At 54.3% G+C, this 17,787-nt stretch overlaps 1 protein-coding gene across 2 annotated transcripts in view; it reads right to left on the bottom strand.

The window, feature by feature from the left end:
• WWC3 (WWC family member 3) overlaps positions 1–17,787 on the bottom strand; it is a 118,388-nt gene that overhangs the window by 5,913 nt on the left and 94,688 nt on the right. For both annotated transcript variants that reach the window (XM_081793144.1, XM_081793145.1), the window contains exons 12-20: positions 14,670–14,790; positions 13,573–13,647; positions 12,775–12,861; positions 11,846–12,038; positions 10,149–10,295; positions 9,673–9,824; positions 8,037–8,202; positions 4,596–4,760; positions 1,846–1,938 (exon numbers count right to left, since the gene is read on the bottom strand). In XM_081793144.1, coding sequence (XP_081649270.1) covers positions 1,846–1,938; positions 4,596–4,760; positions 8,037–8,202; positions 9,673–9,824; positions 10,149–10,295; positions 11,846–12,038; positions 12,775–12,861; positions 13,573–13,647; positions 14,670–14,790 — 1,199 coding nt within the window. The remainder of the gene's footprint in view (positions 1–1,845; positions 1,939–4,595; positions 4,761–8,036; positions 8,203–9,672; positions 9,825–10,148; positions 10,296–11,845; positions 12,039–12,774; positions 12,862–13,572; positions 13,648–14,669; positions 14,791–17,787) is intronic.

Below are 17,787 nucleotides of genomic sequence, written 5' to 3' on the forward strand. Positions count from 1 at the left end.
ACAACTCATGACATGTAAAAGTAATCAAAAGTAATCCAATTAAAGTTTATGACCGAGGGACACCTGGCTGGCTCAGTTGGTAGGGCGTGGGACTCTCGATCGAGGGATTTTGAACTCGAGCCCCATGTTCGGTAGAGAGATAGCTCAAAAATAAAGTCTTAAAAAATAAGTTTATGACAGGGGGCGGCTGGGTGGCTCAGTCAGTTAAACGTTTAGTCCGACTCTTGATTTCGGCTCAGGTCACGATCTCACGGTTCGGGAGTTTGAGTCCCAGTGCAGAACCTGCTTAAGATTCTTTCTCTCTCCTTCTCGCTCTGCCACTCCCGCCCCCGCTCACACTCTCTTGCTCTCTCTCTCTCAAAATAAATAAACGTTAAAAAATAAAGTTTATGACTGACCAAACCTAAATACAAGAGAAAACGGATTAAGTAAATTACAAAGGCAGCAGAAAATACAGCCACTGTAAAAAGTCGAACAAATATACTGGACAATCTTAAATGATCCATGCTAAAAGATTGCACAGGCACACACGCAAGCTGTCAAAACCTTCCCTCCCCGTAGAAGCCTCAAGTAAGCAAACCCGCCACGTTTAAGAAAAGTCCTGAGATGAAAAGCGAACTTTGTGTATGGAGTGGAGAACGGTACTTCCCGCTCAATGGGAGGCAACCTTAGGAACGGCACTCACTGTAGCACACATCAGTGGGCATCGATCAGTGGACTGAGGAACTGTATGCTTTCTACACCCACGTACACTATTGTGCACACGTACAGCATGCACGCATACGTACATTTAATGCAAATACACGACGTGACTTAACAAACGCAGGTTCATTTAAAAGCACTGCTGAATTCGTGGTAGAGCTCGGTTGGTTCTCCGCAGCGTCCGGAGGCATTCTGGGTCATCACGGCTTGAGGGGAGGGCGGGTGCCACTGGCTACTAGCGGATCGAGGCCAGGGAGGCAGCTCAACGGCCGCCAGCGCCCAGGGCGGCCCCCACAGCGATGACCCAGTCAAACTGCCACCAGCGAGCCGGCTGAAAAACACCGACGGAACTGAACTCTGTCCTGTCTTCTCGCTCCCAGTCAGCAGCTGCTCTGAGTAGAGCAACGTGGGAATGTGGGACTTACTGTTTCTTTAAAAGAATCTCAGCCTGAAAAAGATAAGGAACTACTGGCTCACAAACTGAAGGCGGCACAACGCTGTCAACCTGCGTGATGTAGAGAAAGAACTCGGTGGGTAAAGGGAACGAAGGCGGTAAAACAGGCCTATGTGGAAGGCTCTGGGCTGAGACTCCCATTTTCTCAACTCTGTGTGTTCCCTTGTCAAGAAAGAGAAAAGGATGGTTTTTTCTCATCTAGGATGGTTGCTCATGAATGTATTATATTTAAAAACGGAAAGATCATGAATTATCCTAGATCATGATGTTATCTTAGGACATTAAGAAATATTGGCAATATTTTGACATTACATAGGCTTCTGAAAATTATAACGCGGTCAATGAGGAAATAAATATATTACCTTTTAATTAACGTGACCTAAAATATTACCTTTTTTAAATTTTTTATTGTTTATTTTTGAGAGAGAGAGAGAGAGAGTGCGTGCACGTGCACAAGTGGGGGAGGGGCGGAGAGGGAGGGGGACACGGAATCCGAAGCAGGCTCGAGGCTCCGAGCTGTCAGCACAGAGCCCGACGCGGGGCTCGAACTCACGAGCCACGAGATCGTGACCCGAGCCGAAGTCGGACGCTCAACAAACGGAGCCACCTAAGAGCCCCCACCTTTTAACTTTTGTAACAATAACTCCCAGGGTAAGTCTAGACTCCGTATCAGTTTCCGTGGCACATACCTGCTTATAGCGAAGGGTTCGTCTTTCCAAGGTGTTTCGGACAAAGGGGGACTTCCGGGGCAGGGTCGAACTGTCGCTGTCACTACGATAAAGCTGTGCCAAAAAGAAATGAGGTTCAGAAACACTTTCGCAGAAATTCGATATTCATTCTCTCGGTGTACCCTGAACTGATCTCATTTCTCCTCACGGGTACCCGAACGCACTCACGGCTACGGGGGCTTTTTAGCAAGACTTGCGGGTTCGGTGAAGACAAACTACACAGGAGTTTCGAGTCAAACTGAAGACAAGCGAAAACAAACTGAATACGCAAACCAACCCCCTGTCCTCCTTCATGTGCCACATCAACGAAACCACGCGAAGTTTCCAGGGTGGTAGAGTCCACAAGATTTCTGTCTCCTTGATACCAACTGTGACGGGACGTCCTGTGTGACGCTCAGGAAGCCAGCACGGACTTCAGCGCCTTTGACTTTTTATCAGGCGTTCTCATTTGCTCTGTTTCCGGCTTTGGCAAGAGCTGGGAAAAAACGGCTTTCCGAGAGACTCGTTCCTGGTAGTAGGACGAGCCAGCAGCCCTAACACCCGCTCTGCCAGGGAAAAGGTCTGCTTTTAAGAAGCAAAAGAAAGAACGCCTTCTTTATGGGAGCCAAGACATCTGATGGCAGGTTCGCGCTTCAGGATCCGTGTGTATCTGTGCGAAAGCCAAAGTCCTTGCCTTCGTGGCCGTATCTTGCATGCCAATTGACCCAGAAGACTCAGCAAATGCTGTGGCACACCAGTGTACGTGCCTCCCCGCCCCATCATCACAAACATACAAAAACAAAGAGACCTCTAAAAGCATCACTTGTAAATGCACGCTTTTATGCAGGGCGCAGAACACGGCACCAGAGTTGGAAACCTCTCTCTGGGGAAGCAAAGACTTCCTCCTTTACCTCCCTGCCCTGCTCACTGAGCAGACCCGAACCCACTCTGCAGTGGTTCGGCCTAAGGTGAGGAAGGGACGTGAGGGTAGCCTTCTGTTTCGTGCCTCCAGGTGTCTGGTTAAGCATCAGCCCCCACAGGGCTGCGGCCTGATGGGGCGGGAGTGTCCGGGCCTGACCCTGCGCGACCCAGGGCAGCCGCGATCGGACGCCTCGCTTCTGTGGGGAGACGCACAGCAGGTCTGGCAAATGGCACAGGAGCAGCTTGGGCCACGTGGCCCCAACCCCCTCCTGTTCACCGTCCCCCCCCACAGGATAAAGGATTAACTTTTCCCCAAGAAAGGTTTGGTCCTTGCCTAGCTCCCGGGAAGTGACCCGTGAAGCCCTGGAATGTCTTGCCTAAGCATCCCTGTTTACCTGGGGACCTCGGGCCAAACCACACAGGCTCTGCTGACAATGTGATTTATGGTGGGGGCCTTAGGCCATCAGCTTGACCTCCGGAGGGGCTGGAAACTAAGGTCAGCCATGCAGGCCATCAGCTGTGCCTACGTGACCAGCCCCCCGCAAACCCCTGGTTGGCAGTACTCCATGCCTGCGGCCTCTCCCGGCAGTGACCAGTGCCAAGAGCCATCCGGGCAACTGGAAGAGAACTGGGAGCTTGCACCAGGTCTCTCCTGAACGGTGCCCTATGCGCCTCTTCCCCCTGCCGACCTCGGTCTCTATGCTTTCATTGTAATAAACCACAATCACGCGTGTAACGGCTTTGCCGAGTTCGGAGTCCTAGCAAGTTCCTGAACCTGAGCATGGGCTCGGGGACCCCTGGACCACGCTCCCAGGCCTGAGCCTGATTCTCTCGTACGACTGAACTTTGCTTTTGCCCAAATGGAGCCAGCTCCTTGGCGGTCCCCTGCAACCGAAGGAGCTTTACCTCCACGAGCCCGATTCAGAGGTGGGAAGGGTCCAAGTTCTCCTCAACCCAAACAGCTGCATCAGGCCACTGTGTCATGACTATTTACCGTTCAAATTCCCTTCTCTTTCCTATTCCGTGCTGTTACTGTCACACCGCCACTGTTCGCCAACCCCCAACACGCTGTCCTATCTTCAAGGACCACAGCGGATTGGCTCTCCCCCTCTACCTACCTCGGGGCTCTCCATATCAGAATCATATGGGGGCTTCCCCAAGCCTGATGCCCAGGCCCCACCATGGCCAATGATGAATCTTGGGAACCCGGGCACTAGCATTTTGTGACGCCCTCCCACCTGCCCAACACCCCCACCCCCCACCATTGCCAACATGACTTGACCGCACGGCCAGCCAAGGTTGAGAAGCACCCAGCATCTCCCGCCATCACCCTCGGGGGGAGAATTTACATGCTGGGGGGGTCAGAACCCTGCCTCAGTGTCCGGAGTCTTCAAGGTTGCCATCCTCCCTGGGACCCCGCTACAGCTACACTTTAAGACCTCCAGCCACTCAGTGGCCCGACTTCCCAATCTCAATCCAATTCAGGATACTCCCTGTTCCAAACTGTCATTCCTTAGGCCGATGTAGAACTGACTGGCCCTGCTTCCCGGGTACCACGAGCTGGTGTGCATACAGACTGAAAATCTGGGGAGGAATGTATTAGAATCTCGAACAGATGCAGAGTCACATACGCATGGGTGAGGGGAGACGAAGCCACAATACTGATTTTCCATCCATACACGCGTGGTGCTCATCACTGGTATGCATGGGAACACGTGTGTCTTTTAGCATAAACGGTGAAAATAACACACGACAAAGGGGGTGGGGGGAAGAAAACAGTCCAGACAGGTGGCAACGGAATTTCAACTTACTCTGCAGACATACTGGCTTCGTGCTCCGGGGGAGAAGGTCTGCGAACGGACAATCGTGCTACTCCGGACAAAAGGCGACCCACGGGCCCTGCGGCCGGGCCTCTCCTTCGGAAGACTCACGACTTCTTCTGGGAAGACATCTTCTGTGTTGGTTTCTTTATCAACCTAGACAGTAGCTCATCGTTACCATGACTTTTTCTAGAACACGAGCAATAAGCTTCACATGAACCGTCCCGGCCTTCTGCCTTTGGGGTTCTAACTGGCATTTGATACTTACGTCCAAAACAACTTCTGCTAATTTCTCCCCCTAATACACACCTCTCCACCTCCTCCGAGAACCCCTACCTTCTGATGGTTCATGCAAAAAACAAAACAAAAACCAAAACAAAAAAAACCCAACTTCCTGTCATCCTGGACTCTGCTCTCTTTTGTACACACCATATCTGGTCCAAGATCAAATCCTACTGGCTCCAGGTTTATGAGGAAGCATGTTTTGACCGCTTGTCACCAACCTTCCATTTGGGTCACCAGCATCTCGCGCCCGATCAGCACAGTGGGTTTCTCACCAGTGTCCCCCTCTTCCAGATCTCCCTCCCCTCCCCCATCTCTTCTCAACACAGTCACCAGGGAGACTCCGGTGAGGCCGAAGTTAGATCTGGCAGTTCCCCTCCTAGCCACACGCTCAAGTGAACTGAAAACAGGTGTTCAAACAACTACTTGTACACGAACATTCAAAGCCGCGTTATCCAAACAGCCAAAGGTGAAAACAGCCCACCTGTCCATGCACGGAGGGCAGTTCCCAGAATGGGCAAGTTCCCGGGCAGGAAGCAGACTGCTGGCGGCCAGGGGCTGGGGAGGGGGGCTGGCAAGTGAGTCTCATAGGCACGCGGTTTTACTTTGGGGTGATGGAAACGTTCTGGAACTAGGCAGAGTGGTAGTTGCTTGCACTGGCGACATACTAAATGCCCCTGAATCGTTTGCTTTGAAATAGTTCATTTTCTGTCAATTACATGTCAAAAAATTATTTTATTCCATTTATTAATTTATTTATTTTGAGAGAGAGAGAGAGAAAGAGCGCGCACGTGCATGAGTTGGGGAGGGGCAGAGAGACGGAGAGAGAGAGAATCATGGGGCTCGAACTCACAAACCGTGAGATCGTGACCTGAGCCAAAATCGGGAGTCGGAAACTTAACCGACTGAGCCACCCGGGTGCCCCCCCCCCCCAAATTATTTTAGACAAAGGAAAATCAACGAGAAACCTTACGTCAGATCAGGTCAATCCTGGGCCCCAAACCACCCACCACTTTCCCAATCATCTCAGAGAAAAGGGAGGGTCCCGAGTGGGCCCTGTGTGATCCGGTCCTTCTACTTTTCTCCGTCCTCGGCTCTGACGACCCCCTGCCCCACACCGGCCTCACTGCTGTTTTCTCAGCCCCCACCCCCGCCCGTGGGCCTGCACGTGCAGCTCCCTGTACCTGAATGCCGTTCCCCGGGGCCCGCACACGGCTCCGGAGACTCCTTTCTCAAGGCCTCCGCTCAAAAACTCCCTTCTCGGTGAGGCTTCCGTGACCTTTCATTCTTTTTTATTGTAAAAACCACATAAAATCTACCACCTTAACCATTTTTCAGTGTACAGATCAACAGTGTTAAATATAGTCCCACTGTTGCGACACAGAGCCCTAGAACTTTTTCATCTTCCCAGACTGCCACTGTCTCCATTAAACGACAACTCCCCGTCCTCCCGCCCCCCAGCCCCTGGCCACCACCTCCGTGCTTCCTGTCCGTAGGAATCTGACCGCTCTAGGGACCTCGTGTACGTGCAATCATTCGGTGTTCGCCCTCCCGTGGCTGCCTTATTTCGCTTAGCACGACGACGTCTTTAGGGTTCGCCTCTGTTGCAGCGTGGAAGGAGGATCTCCTTCCTTTCTGAGGCTGAATGACACCCCGCTGGGTGGCTGTGCGGCGTTTGCCTTATCCACCCACCTGCCGGTGGACACCGGGGTGACTTCTACCTGTAGGCTACCACGAATAACGCTGTTAGGAACCTGGCCGTGCCAGTATCTCCTGCAGACCCTAGCGTCGGTGTGTGCAGACCCTAGTGTCGGGATACACATCCGGAAACGGCACTGCTGGATCATACGGCAGCTCGGTTAAGCTTCTGAGGAAGTTCTGTATTGTTACCCGTAGAGGCCGCACCGTTTCACAATCCCGACCTTTCTGAGATATAAACGCAGATCCCTGAGATACACTCGCAGCCCCCGTGACTCTCGCAAGCGGCGAGCACCCTCGTACTGTCCGGAGTTACCCTGCTGCCCGCCTCCCCCTCGAGGCACTATTTCCTCCACGGCCGCGTGTGCAACGCCTCGCGCCTCCCCGCGTGCACGCGGAGAGACAGTGCAAACGCGGTGAGGGACTGGCAGCTGGGGAACCCGGGTGCGAGGCGGGTGGGCGTTCGTTCTACTATCCCGGCAAGTCGTCTGTAGATGTGAAGTATTTCAAAATGCAAATCGGGGCCTGGGGATGACGACAACCCACCAAACCAGCCGGCCACGGCCCCCTCCCCGTTTGAGCCGAAGCTTTCAAAGGTCTTGAGAAGCTGCCCGATGGCCATTACCGGCAGCCTAGCCCGAAGCCACCCGGTTGGGGCCGCGTGGGCCGCGCCTGGGGAAACTGAGGCAGGCGGGTTCCACTTCTCTCAGTACTTGTGCTGTGGGGGGAGAGCAGGGGCCACGCTGATAAAAAGCTTCGGGGAGTTGAACCGTTTGGGAACAAAGTCTCGACAGAGCGCTGATGCGGTGTCTCCCCACCTCTCCGGCTTCCTCAGACACACATCACCGCAAGCGACCAAGATTTCTGCACTGAAGATACGGCCGCGAGCACAGCTAAGATCGGGTGAACAGAAGGGGCAAAGGGACACTTCACAGTTCGTCACGTCACCGACGGAGAAAAAAGACCACGAGTGTCCAAAACCCCGGGGACTCACAAAACATCCTGAGCCCCGAAGATGGGAACGGCTCATCGCCCCACAGCACGGAGGGGTACAAACCTACCAGGTTTCACCGTAGCCGTCCTTTCATTTTACTTGAGAGCTGACGGTACCCGCTGGGCCCATGTGACTCTGTTTCCAGATCTAGGCCCTCATTTCTCTCCCTCGGCTCCCAGTGAAATACCACCTTGGCCGTGCCCACCCCCCCCCCCATCCAGCAGCACGGCCCACGTTACACCACACCCTCCCCACAGCCCCGGTCGCGGGCAAGCCACACCACCCTACTCTCGCGTATGAGTCTGTCGGCCCCAGTGTCTTCTCGCCCACCCCCGCACCGACTCCCTCGGTTTCCCATGGAGGATGTGGGCCCTCCCGCTCGTTGTCCAGGGCGGTGCCTGGGACGGTGCGGCAGGACCTCGGGGGGCCGCATAGATCCCTCACCCTCTTCCACTGACCTTAAGAGGTGGAGGCTGAAACTTCTCAGGGCTGTAAGGGTCTGCCTGGCCGGCAAACGTGTGTCCACGGATGGGGTCGGCGCCGACGCAACAGGGCTCGGGGTGCGGGGGGCTGGTCTGGGCGCAGCTGCTACAGCCGCTGTCCACCGAGTCGGCCTGCCAGCTCCTGAAGGCAGACATCGCGAAAGCCCAGACAGGTGCGTCAACGCCGTCTTCCTTCCCCCCGCCTTTTCTTCCCCAACATGGCCTTCCCTGTCCCCCCCCACCCTCTTCTGTTCTTTCTCAGGAATTCCCCGCTGAACTTGACTCGCATGGAACGGAACGGATGCTCACAGCTCCCCAGGATCTCGTTTTTGTTTTTCATTTTGTGGATCCTTCCCTTGCCTCCCCAGCTCACGCACAGAACGTTCTGTGTAACCTCCATTCAATTTGGTAAAACCCCTTGGCAGAGGTGTGGCGTCAGAAAAATAAAATATATCGTTTCTGACAAAACTGGAAAGACAAAACGCGCATGAAGGGGCTGAGTCCCCCGCCGCACTCAGAGCACGGCAGCAAGACCCACGCGCCTTCCGGTGGTCGGAGAGGTGCTTCCTCAGGAAGTAAATGGGCTTTTCTGGTTTAGAGGGAAGACGACGTGACAAGGACTTTCAGTGAGAAGGTCTGTCTGTCTTTATCACCCAATGGCAGCTGCCGAAGATGCCAGAATCCTGAACCCTCTCTCCCAGGCCCTCCCAGCTTCCCGAGGGTCCCTGAATACAATGCTCCCCCCCACTGCCGTGCACTTTCCCTCCCTAAAATCAATTCCTAAAATCAATTCAGGGAAAGCTATCGGGAAGAAGCAGGAAGCTTTGGAAATAGAGGATGCTCTTCACGGAGAAACAGGCAAATAAAGCAATACAAAAGCGCCTCCAGAAAGGACCAGACAGAAACCCATTCACTCGAAGAGCCTGTCCGTCTGAATTATGCCTCTAACCGCAGAGCGGTCTCTACCGAGTCAAGGGTTCACCAAGAGGCTGTTTGAGGTACGATGCGAAGGGACAGTGCATGACTCCCCGGGGGTGAAATGTCCAGAACAGGCCAATCCACGGGGACAGCAAGGAGATGAGCGGTGGTCAGGGGCCAGGGTAAGAGGACAGCGCGACTGCTCTAACGAGAGAGGGGTTTCTTTCTCATGTGATGAATAAAGTGCCCGGAAATCAACTGTGGCGAAGGTGGCACAACTCTGTGACTCTCCCAGTCACCGCGGACTCGTTCACCTGAAACGGTGAACCGCGTGGGAGGGAGATCATAAGCCAAAAAAGCTGCTTAAATACAACTGAAAGGGACCTTATTATACCAGTCCCGGCAGAGCAGAATACTTGTAGCCATTCACAGCCGCTCTCTTTCGGGGACACTCCACAACACGAGGAGAGGGTGAAAAGCCTGCGCGGGGAGCTGGGGACAGGGGTCAAGGTACCGCCTCCTATGGCGCTGCACGAAAGTCCCCGTGAGCATCCCGGCCGTCGGGCGGCACGGAGTGTGTGCCCGGCACGTTCCACGGAGGCGCGGGTGAGAAGAGCCTCTTGCCCCGGGGCCCTCTGCCAGGGCGGCGGCCTGGCACCGGGCTCCGTGCGCCCGGCGCGCGGAAGGGCCCTACCTCTCGGACACGGCCTCGGCCAGCTCCTCCTTCCGCTCCATCTCAAGGATCTCGTCCTCTGTGTACTCCAGCTTCACGCGCTCCTCAGCCAGCTCACGCTCCACGGCCTGCAGCTGGGCAGTGGTCCTGGCCAGCAGCGCCGTCACCGCGTCCTGTTGGGGGGGGGGACAGGGCGCACCTGAGCCGCGGCTGGCCGCGTGTTGCCGGGACCTAGCCTGGCCGGCCCGAGCGGCTCCGAGGGCTCGATTTTAAAGCCACCAACGTGTGGCGCACAGTCACCAGCTCGTCCGCGTTAAACCCGCCGTCACGCATGGCCACAGCTACAGAAACCTACTTCCGTGCCGTCCCCTGACACTGCCTCTCGGCGCCACTACGTTCTGATGCCAAGCGCGCACAGACGCTCGTGAAGGGTGGACTCGCGTGACGGCGGGTGCGGGCGGCAGGAAAGCGGTGGCGCCACGGGCGGGCACACGTACCGTCTTCCCGGCGACGGCCAGCGCGGGGTCCCTGGCGGCGGCCCCCGGCCCGGGCGGCCCGCAGCTGCCGAACACCTGCACCGCGTACCAGCGCAGCTGCATCTCGCCGGACCCGTCGTAGTCGGCCAAGTTGATCTGAGCGATGCCCTGCACCAGTGTTAACAAGCAGAACGGGCAGTGAGTGATTTCGCCTTGACAGCCAAGGGGGATCTTGTAAGACATCGAGGTCGCCCTCCAATCTTAACCGGAAAGACGGAATGTTTTCATTGCTATTCGAAGGACTGCAGGAAAATGGAAGTGGTCGCACAGGATCTGATTGAGGGAGGCTCCTCGACGGCTGGTTCAGCCCGCGGAGAAAGTGCCAGAAGGGGGCCGGGGGCAGAGAATGGGCAACGTGGAGTGGTGGGTGGGGCTCAGGGTCTGCCAACTGATGAGCCGCTGATTCGCTCAGGGATTTGTGAAACAAGAGAGGGCTGGCTGACCGCCACAATCTAGTTCTACTGCTGAGGGGGGACACCAAGGAGAACAATTCCAGTCTGGGAAAGAAGCCACCCGGGCTGCCGAGTCGTGGCCCGGGCAGCACGTGGCTGGGGGTACTGAACGCAAGCTGCTGGCGCTTAGTTCCTGGGATACCAGATAAAAGATAGGATAGCCAGGAAATGTGAACTTCAAGTAAACAATGCATTCTTTTAAAGCATAAGTATATCCCAAATGTTGCACGGGACACTATACTCAAAAAAGAACCCATAGTTTATGTGAAATTCACATTTCATGAACCATCCTGTATTTTAGTTTTTTAAAAAGTGCTTTAGGGGAGCCTGGGTGGCTCAGTCGGTTAAGCATCTGACTTCGGCTCAGGTCATGAACTCACAGTCTGTGGGTTCAAGCCCCGCATCGGGCTCTGTGCTGACAGCTCAGAGCCCGGAGCCTGCTTCGGATTCTGTGTCTCCCTCTCTCTCTGCCCCTCCCCCACTTGTGCTCTGTGTCTCTCTGTCTCTCAAAAATAAATAACTAAAAAAAAATTTTAAGGTGCTTTATTTAAGTTTATTTCTTTTGAGAGCGAGAGAGTGGGCGTGCACACGCGCTGGCATATGCGTACACGAGCGGGGGAGGGGCGGGGGGGGGGTGGGGAGAGAGAGAAGCCCAAGCAGACCCCAAGCTGGCAGCACAGAGCCCGACACAGAGCTCAGTCTCGCGAACCGTGAAATCATGACCTGAGCCAAAATCAAGAGCTGGAGCTTAACCGACTAAGCCGCCCAGGCGTCTCCCATCCTCTATTTTTATTTGCTCAGTTTCTCAACCGTACTTCGTTCCCTCAACTGAAAATGGGGGCAATAGAGCAGTTTTGCAAGTATTAGTTGAGATGACATAGTTGAAGTAGGGCACACCTGGCGAGACCAATGGCTTTCTGTCCTCGCGTGCACTCCCAGGTACAGGCGTCACGCGAGGGGACGACAATTTCTGAGCAGCCCACCACGGGTGAAACGAAGGAGGGAGGAGAGGGAAGGAGCGAGCTGGAAGGAAGGAGGGGATGGAGAGACAGAGACAAAGAAGAGAGAGAGGCAGGCAGAAAGACAAGAGGAGAAGGGGCAGGAGCGAGACCGAGACCGATGGGAACACGGGGGAAGGAAGGAGGGAGGCGGGGAGGGGAGCCGAAAGGAAATGGGGGGAGTGTGGGGGGGAGGGGAGGGACATACCAGCAGTTCTTCCTGCAGCTGCTGATTCACTGAACACACATATAATTGAAGTGACTTCAACGTCAACATGCTTGAATGCACAGGGATTCTGAAAATTTCATTAAATACCAGGGGGGCCTGGAATCCCAGAGCCTTAGAGCAGTAAGTGTTTGGTGTGCCGGAGTCGATCGGTGGCAAATAGACTCGGATGTGTCTGGAACCAGGAAGCGGGAGGAAAAAACAGAGAGGTGACACTTACTGACAGATCTGTGCGATTGAATCCACGAACCACACGCATGGATACACACGTAGGTCTCCCTGTTCGGATGCCCACGGGCCGAGTTTTGAAGTCTTTCGGAAAAGGTCCTTTTCTCAACTAAGAGTAAGCCCAAAGAATTTACGTACCCCTGGAGACTAGGGGGGAAGACACGCGTAAAGAGAAAGGCTTAAAAGTCAGTGCCTGGTAAGTGGGACCCATCTCCGGCTGCGGAGCTCACAGAGGTAGCGCCTTCCAGCGGCATCGACGCGTCTTTCCTTCTCCTTCGCGCAGACAAGGGCCCCCGGGGCCCAGGGAGAAGGCTTTCCGTTCCCCTTGTGGGATCAGAGAGCCGAGCGCCACATCACCCAGCTCCCAGACCAGGGTGCACATTTTAAACCAAAACACTGCCGCTGGCCACTTTCTCAGCATCGCCGCGGCACGTGACCAGCCCGGCCCGGCTCCCTCAACTTCGTCTGCCTCAGGTCACGACGACTGTCTCTAAAACTTACGATCCTTTGGGTTTCAGACCTTTCCCGGTATTTTCTTAGGAATACGCTTTGGAACTTAGGTTCCAAAGCTGCCTCTTCCCTCTCGAAGCCGCCGAGCAGAACCGGTCGGCGAGCAGGCCTGGCAAGGCGGCCAGGAGCGCGCCCCCCGAAAGGAAACGCTGCCGGCCAGGTAGCCTACTTACACTTTGCAGTCCTCCTTCATGACCAGCCCCGCAAAATTCTTTAGTTGGAACACATTCACGAGAAGACATTCGCTGGCAGTGTCGAGCCTAGAAAACAAAACGCGAGTTCGTTGAGCGCACATCCCCCACGGTGGAAACTTCCTTCGGACCAACAGTGGCGGCCCTCGACTGAGGGCGGTTTTGCACCCCCCGCCCCCCGCCCCCAGACGTGTGCGAAGTCAGGAGACGTCTTACTGTCGTGACCGGGTGCGGGGGCGGGGGGGGGGGGGGATGTTATGTGTCAGCGGCACCTGGGGAGCGGGGACCAGGTTCCCGTGCCACACCCTCCAGCACCCAGGTCGGCCCCCACGGCAAAGAACGACCCAGTCCCGGACGGCCACAGCGCTGGCACTGAGAAACACCCGGCCCAATGACGGGGGCGAGCCAAGGAAGTCGTGGGCATGCACGCCTCCCGCCTTGCTAGACGCGACACCGCTGGTTACCGCTCTCCCTGAAACGGGGACTGGGACCCAAAGGCTCCGCGTTGCGGCCCACCCGGCTTCTGGCTGCGGGCACGAGGGGTCATCCCGGCTGTGACTCTCGGCGCTGGAGGCCAGCGACTGAGCGGCTCAACCCCAACCCTCCGTCCCGCCGCCTCCGTCCCCTCAGCCGAGACGCCGAAGCAGGCTGGGGGTGTCCAGGCCGGGGGCGGCACCCGGACCACGGCGGGGGGCTCCCGCCGGCCCGCCCGGCCTGGAAGCGTGAGTCGCCGGATGGGCCCCGCGCTACAGATCATCTCTAGGAGGCTCCTGTACTCACAAGAATCCAACGTGGATCTGGGGCCCTTCGTTACCACAAGCGTCTCCATGTGCAGACTCCTCGCTATCTTCACTCCTGAACAAACCGGAAGTCACAGGGTTATTCCGCAGGGAACCGATCAGCGCCGCTTCGGCGGAAGCCCTCTCGTGTCAGGGGCGCTTCTCACCGAGGAGAGCTTTCTTAAGTCGCGACATAAACAAATTCTTTAAGTGACTGCACTGTCATGGGCCCTGGGGACCTGCCATGCCCTATCTCAGTGGGGGCCTGCCTACAAAGGGTTGTTGTTTTTGAGAAAATAACTTGGGATGTCTTTCAAAACCACGTGTGGTATTCAGGGCAAAGCTCAAAAGTAACTTTTAAAAAACTTGTGATAAGTGAAATGTCTGACAGACACCTGAAAGGAAACAATGACATCAAACATATCAAATCAAAATAAAGTCCAGAATCCCCAAAGGTGTCCTGTCACTTTCCTTCAGCTTAGGAAGGAAGGGAAGGAGGGAGAACATTCACTTCTAACGAATGCCTTTCTAGAAAAGCGGGTGTCTCTTGTACACGGGTTCTCCTGTTCCAGCTCTCATGGGCTTAAGCCTGAAACTGGCCAGGGCCAAACAGGAAGAAGTCGTCCTCGAACCACGGAAGGAGGGCCAACCTCCAGACGCCACACAGAAGTCAGAGGAGTTTTCTTTGTGGCTCGCTAAGGCCCAACCTATCCAAGTTGAGAGAAGCCAGGCAAAGATTCTAGCCCTGGAGATACACGCAAAGTTTCAATATGTGGAAGTCTCAGTGTGTACACGCGTCGTGCTTAACAGTGACACTGTGGACGGGACGCCTGGGCGGCTCAGTCGGTTAAGCGCCCGACTTCGGCTCAGGTCGTGATCTCACGGCTCGTGGGTTCAAGCCCCGTGTCGGGCTCTGTGCTGACAGCTCGGAGCCTGGAGCCTGCTTCGGATTCTGTGTCTCCCTCTTTCTCTCTCTGCCCCTCCCCTGCTCACGCGCGCTCTCTCTCTCTCTCAAAAATAAATAAACATTCAAAAAAATTAACGACAAAAACAGTAACACTGTGGAAGGGCTGCTGAGGGAGAAGACCGGCTTCTAACCTTTTGGTTGGAGGCTCAAATACTCCACTATCGCTCGCCAGTGAATAATCGGACAGGCAGGCAGACACATGGCGTGCTCTCCTCTCCAACCTCGTGGCACTGTCCTCTCGAAGAGTCACCGCTACAAACAAGAGACACGCGGGGGGTCAGGAGGGGACAGCATGGGAGGCCCGGGACCGTGATGCCAAGAAAGGAACACTCTGAGTCAGCGCACATATGAGATTGCTGAGCGTTCCAGAGACACGCCATGATACAGACATGCACATCATATACATGCATATGTTTAAATATGCTGCACTTCATTTTTCTTTTGATACTGAAAATTTGCGGGAACAGGCTTCTGGTTACTTCTTGAAAAGCTCTTTAAACAGTCACAGATGTCTTTTCACCTCCTTAACCAGCACACAGAACAGAAGATGACAGGGGGACGCCCCTTCGTATCACACTTGGAGAAAAGACCGTCATACCTGAAAGACCGGGCAAGAGACGTTACCCCGAATGTGGACAGCAGCTGTCCTCCTAAATGTATCTGAGCAGGGGACAGGGGCATTTTTCATTTCCTTCCTTATCCGGCATGGTTCCTTCCCACATTTTATACACTAAACACACACTCTATATTTTATCATCAGAAAAAAAATTTTTTTAATTATCCAAACAAACCCTAACTGGACGCGGTGACTTTCAGGACACGGCTGACCCCAGACATGGCCTTGGCAACAACCCCTCTCACTGCGGTGTCCTCGGCAGCCCCGGGGCCAGATCGGCGTCCCAAATGGCTTTTCTGGGGCGAGCAAGCCACCCTGACGAGGCAGCTTCTTTTTGCCTCGTATCTATTGTAATCAAGAGCCCAACACGGCCTCGGACATTCTTCCTTCCGGCATTTCATCGACTGCCTCTGCCCCGTCCCTCGCAGCGACAAGGCCCTTTCCACCAAGCCAAGCAAAGCGGGCATTCGGTCTTCCCGCGCCACGTGTGAGTGTGCACACGCGAGCGTCAGCGCTCCCCGGGGAGGCAGACGTGGTTAGAGCCCGGGTGCAAACGCGGAGCCCCCAACGGAGCACCGCGCCTCGTGACGCCTCTGCACACACTGCTCGTCCCTCCGGCCCGTGCGGCTCCTCTTCGGCCGCCTGAGCTCCGAACGTGAACATCTAGGCACCCGTGCACCCCGGACAGGGGGATACGTCCAGTCCACCGACGACCAGCTCTCGTCTCAACCAAATTATTCACGTACCAATTAAATCCAAACGCGTTAAAGAGCGACTGCAGGCTCCTCCCCGGTCGGGGACCGAGGCCGGCTCCATTCTGGGGTGGCCGGAGGCACCGACTCTCAAAGTCCAGCTCTTCCGGTCGCCCCCGCCACAGGGGAGGCCCCGAAGTCCCCAGCTCGGAATTGCGGACGGAACCCCGGTTTGGTGCCCTGACCCCCAGCAGACGGAACTGCTCCCTATCTCCGTCCCCAGCCCGGACACCCAGCACGGCTCCTAGACGTGGCTTTGCGTTCCGTCCAGGACATATCTAACACCAGGCAGTGACCCCGAGCACTTCAGGTAACCCGACGGTACAGCTCTAACAAAATTTCTCCCTCATTGCAATGGCAGTCGATGAGGAGAAAAAGGAAATGAAGGAATGAATCCTCAGTGATCCCAGGCTTCGTCACCACATTCACGGAGCAACTGGCAATGGGAAGCAGTTGCCAGAACGAAGTATGGTGAGCCGTTGCCCCGGGTGAGAAAAAGCACACAGCAGACCCCACGTTACGTGCCCGGCCGCCTGCTCTCAGCCTTCAAGGCAACCGGCTGGACCACAGGGGGCGATGGCAATGAGGCAAGGAGGAAACAACCTTCCACACGTTCACCTTAGGAATCTCTGACCTTTCCATCATTAAAGACAGACAGACAGACACTGAGACCCGAGGACATCAACACTGCTTGACGAAAAGAAAACATAATGAAAATCACATTCGGGGCAAAGCTGGCATTCTAAAACAATGTAAGCCGCTAACGTCCGGGAAAAAATGCAGAGGAATGAATACTTAAAGCATTTAGAAAAGTTCTTAGACGACTTTAATAACCACGATAAATACTAATGTTGAAATAATAATTAATAATATAATAGTAAGATACGCCCTTTGTGGCCAAACTCCTACCAGCCTACAGACATTGATTCATTGCACAAAGATGTGCTTACTGCCTGACCAACAAGGTGAAGAATTCCAAGGTCACTTACAGCGAGTGTGTCTGTCGAGCCGCATGAGAAAAGAGATAAAAAAAAAAAAAAGCATAAAGTGAAAAAACTGCAGAATTTAAGCCAACAATTTTCAACAGAGTATAAGTATTCGTAATAAAACGCCAGTAAATGGGTGGACAAAATCAAGGTTTTCCCAGATTTAGATTAGCAAATACTAATGGGAAATGAAAATAGGAAAAGATTTCAAAACCTGACATATTTGGCTTTTTTAAAGATTTTTGTTTTTAAGTCATCTCTACACCCAACGTGGGGTTCGAACTCATGACCCCAAGATCAAGAGTCGCATGTTCCACTGACTGAGCCAGCCGGGCACCCCGGCACATTTGCTGTTTAAAATCCAAGGAAGACAGGGGCACCAGGGTGGCTCAGTCGGTTGAGTGTCCAACTCTTGATTTCAGATCAGGTTGTGATCCCAGAGTCATGGGGTCGAGCCCTGCACTGGGCTCCGTGCAGAGCGTGGAGCCTGTTTGGGATTCTCTCCTCTCTCTCCCTCTCCCCCACTTGTGATCTCTCTAAAAAAAAAAAAAAAAAAAAAAATTTTTTTTTACCCAAAGAAGATAAAAGTATAGTAAAAATATTTAAAATGTTACAGATTACAGTCTATCTTCCCACTCCCCGTCCCATGTTTTGCCTCCTCAGGCAAAACACATTTAAACACATTTCTTCCATTTAAAACACAATGGAAGAAATTATTCCCAGGGCTTGCTTTGTAAGTTTGGGCAATTTAGAATTTTATCTTACTAAGATTTTATCTTTCTAAAACTTGCTGGAGGTCAAACTCAGACTGTTTTGTTCCTAGGGAAACTAGAAAGTCAGAGGGAACCACATGATGGCAGGGAGGCATCATAAACGAGGGCTGGGCTAAAATAAG

Source organism: Panthera onca, chromosome X (genome assembly GCF_046562875.1).
Source record: "Panthera onca isolate mPanOnc1 chromosome X, mPanOnc1 haplotype 2, whole genome shotgun sequence".
Lineage (NCBI taxonomy): Eukaryota > Metazoa > Chordata > Mammalia > Carnivora > Felidae > Panthera > Panthera onca.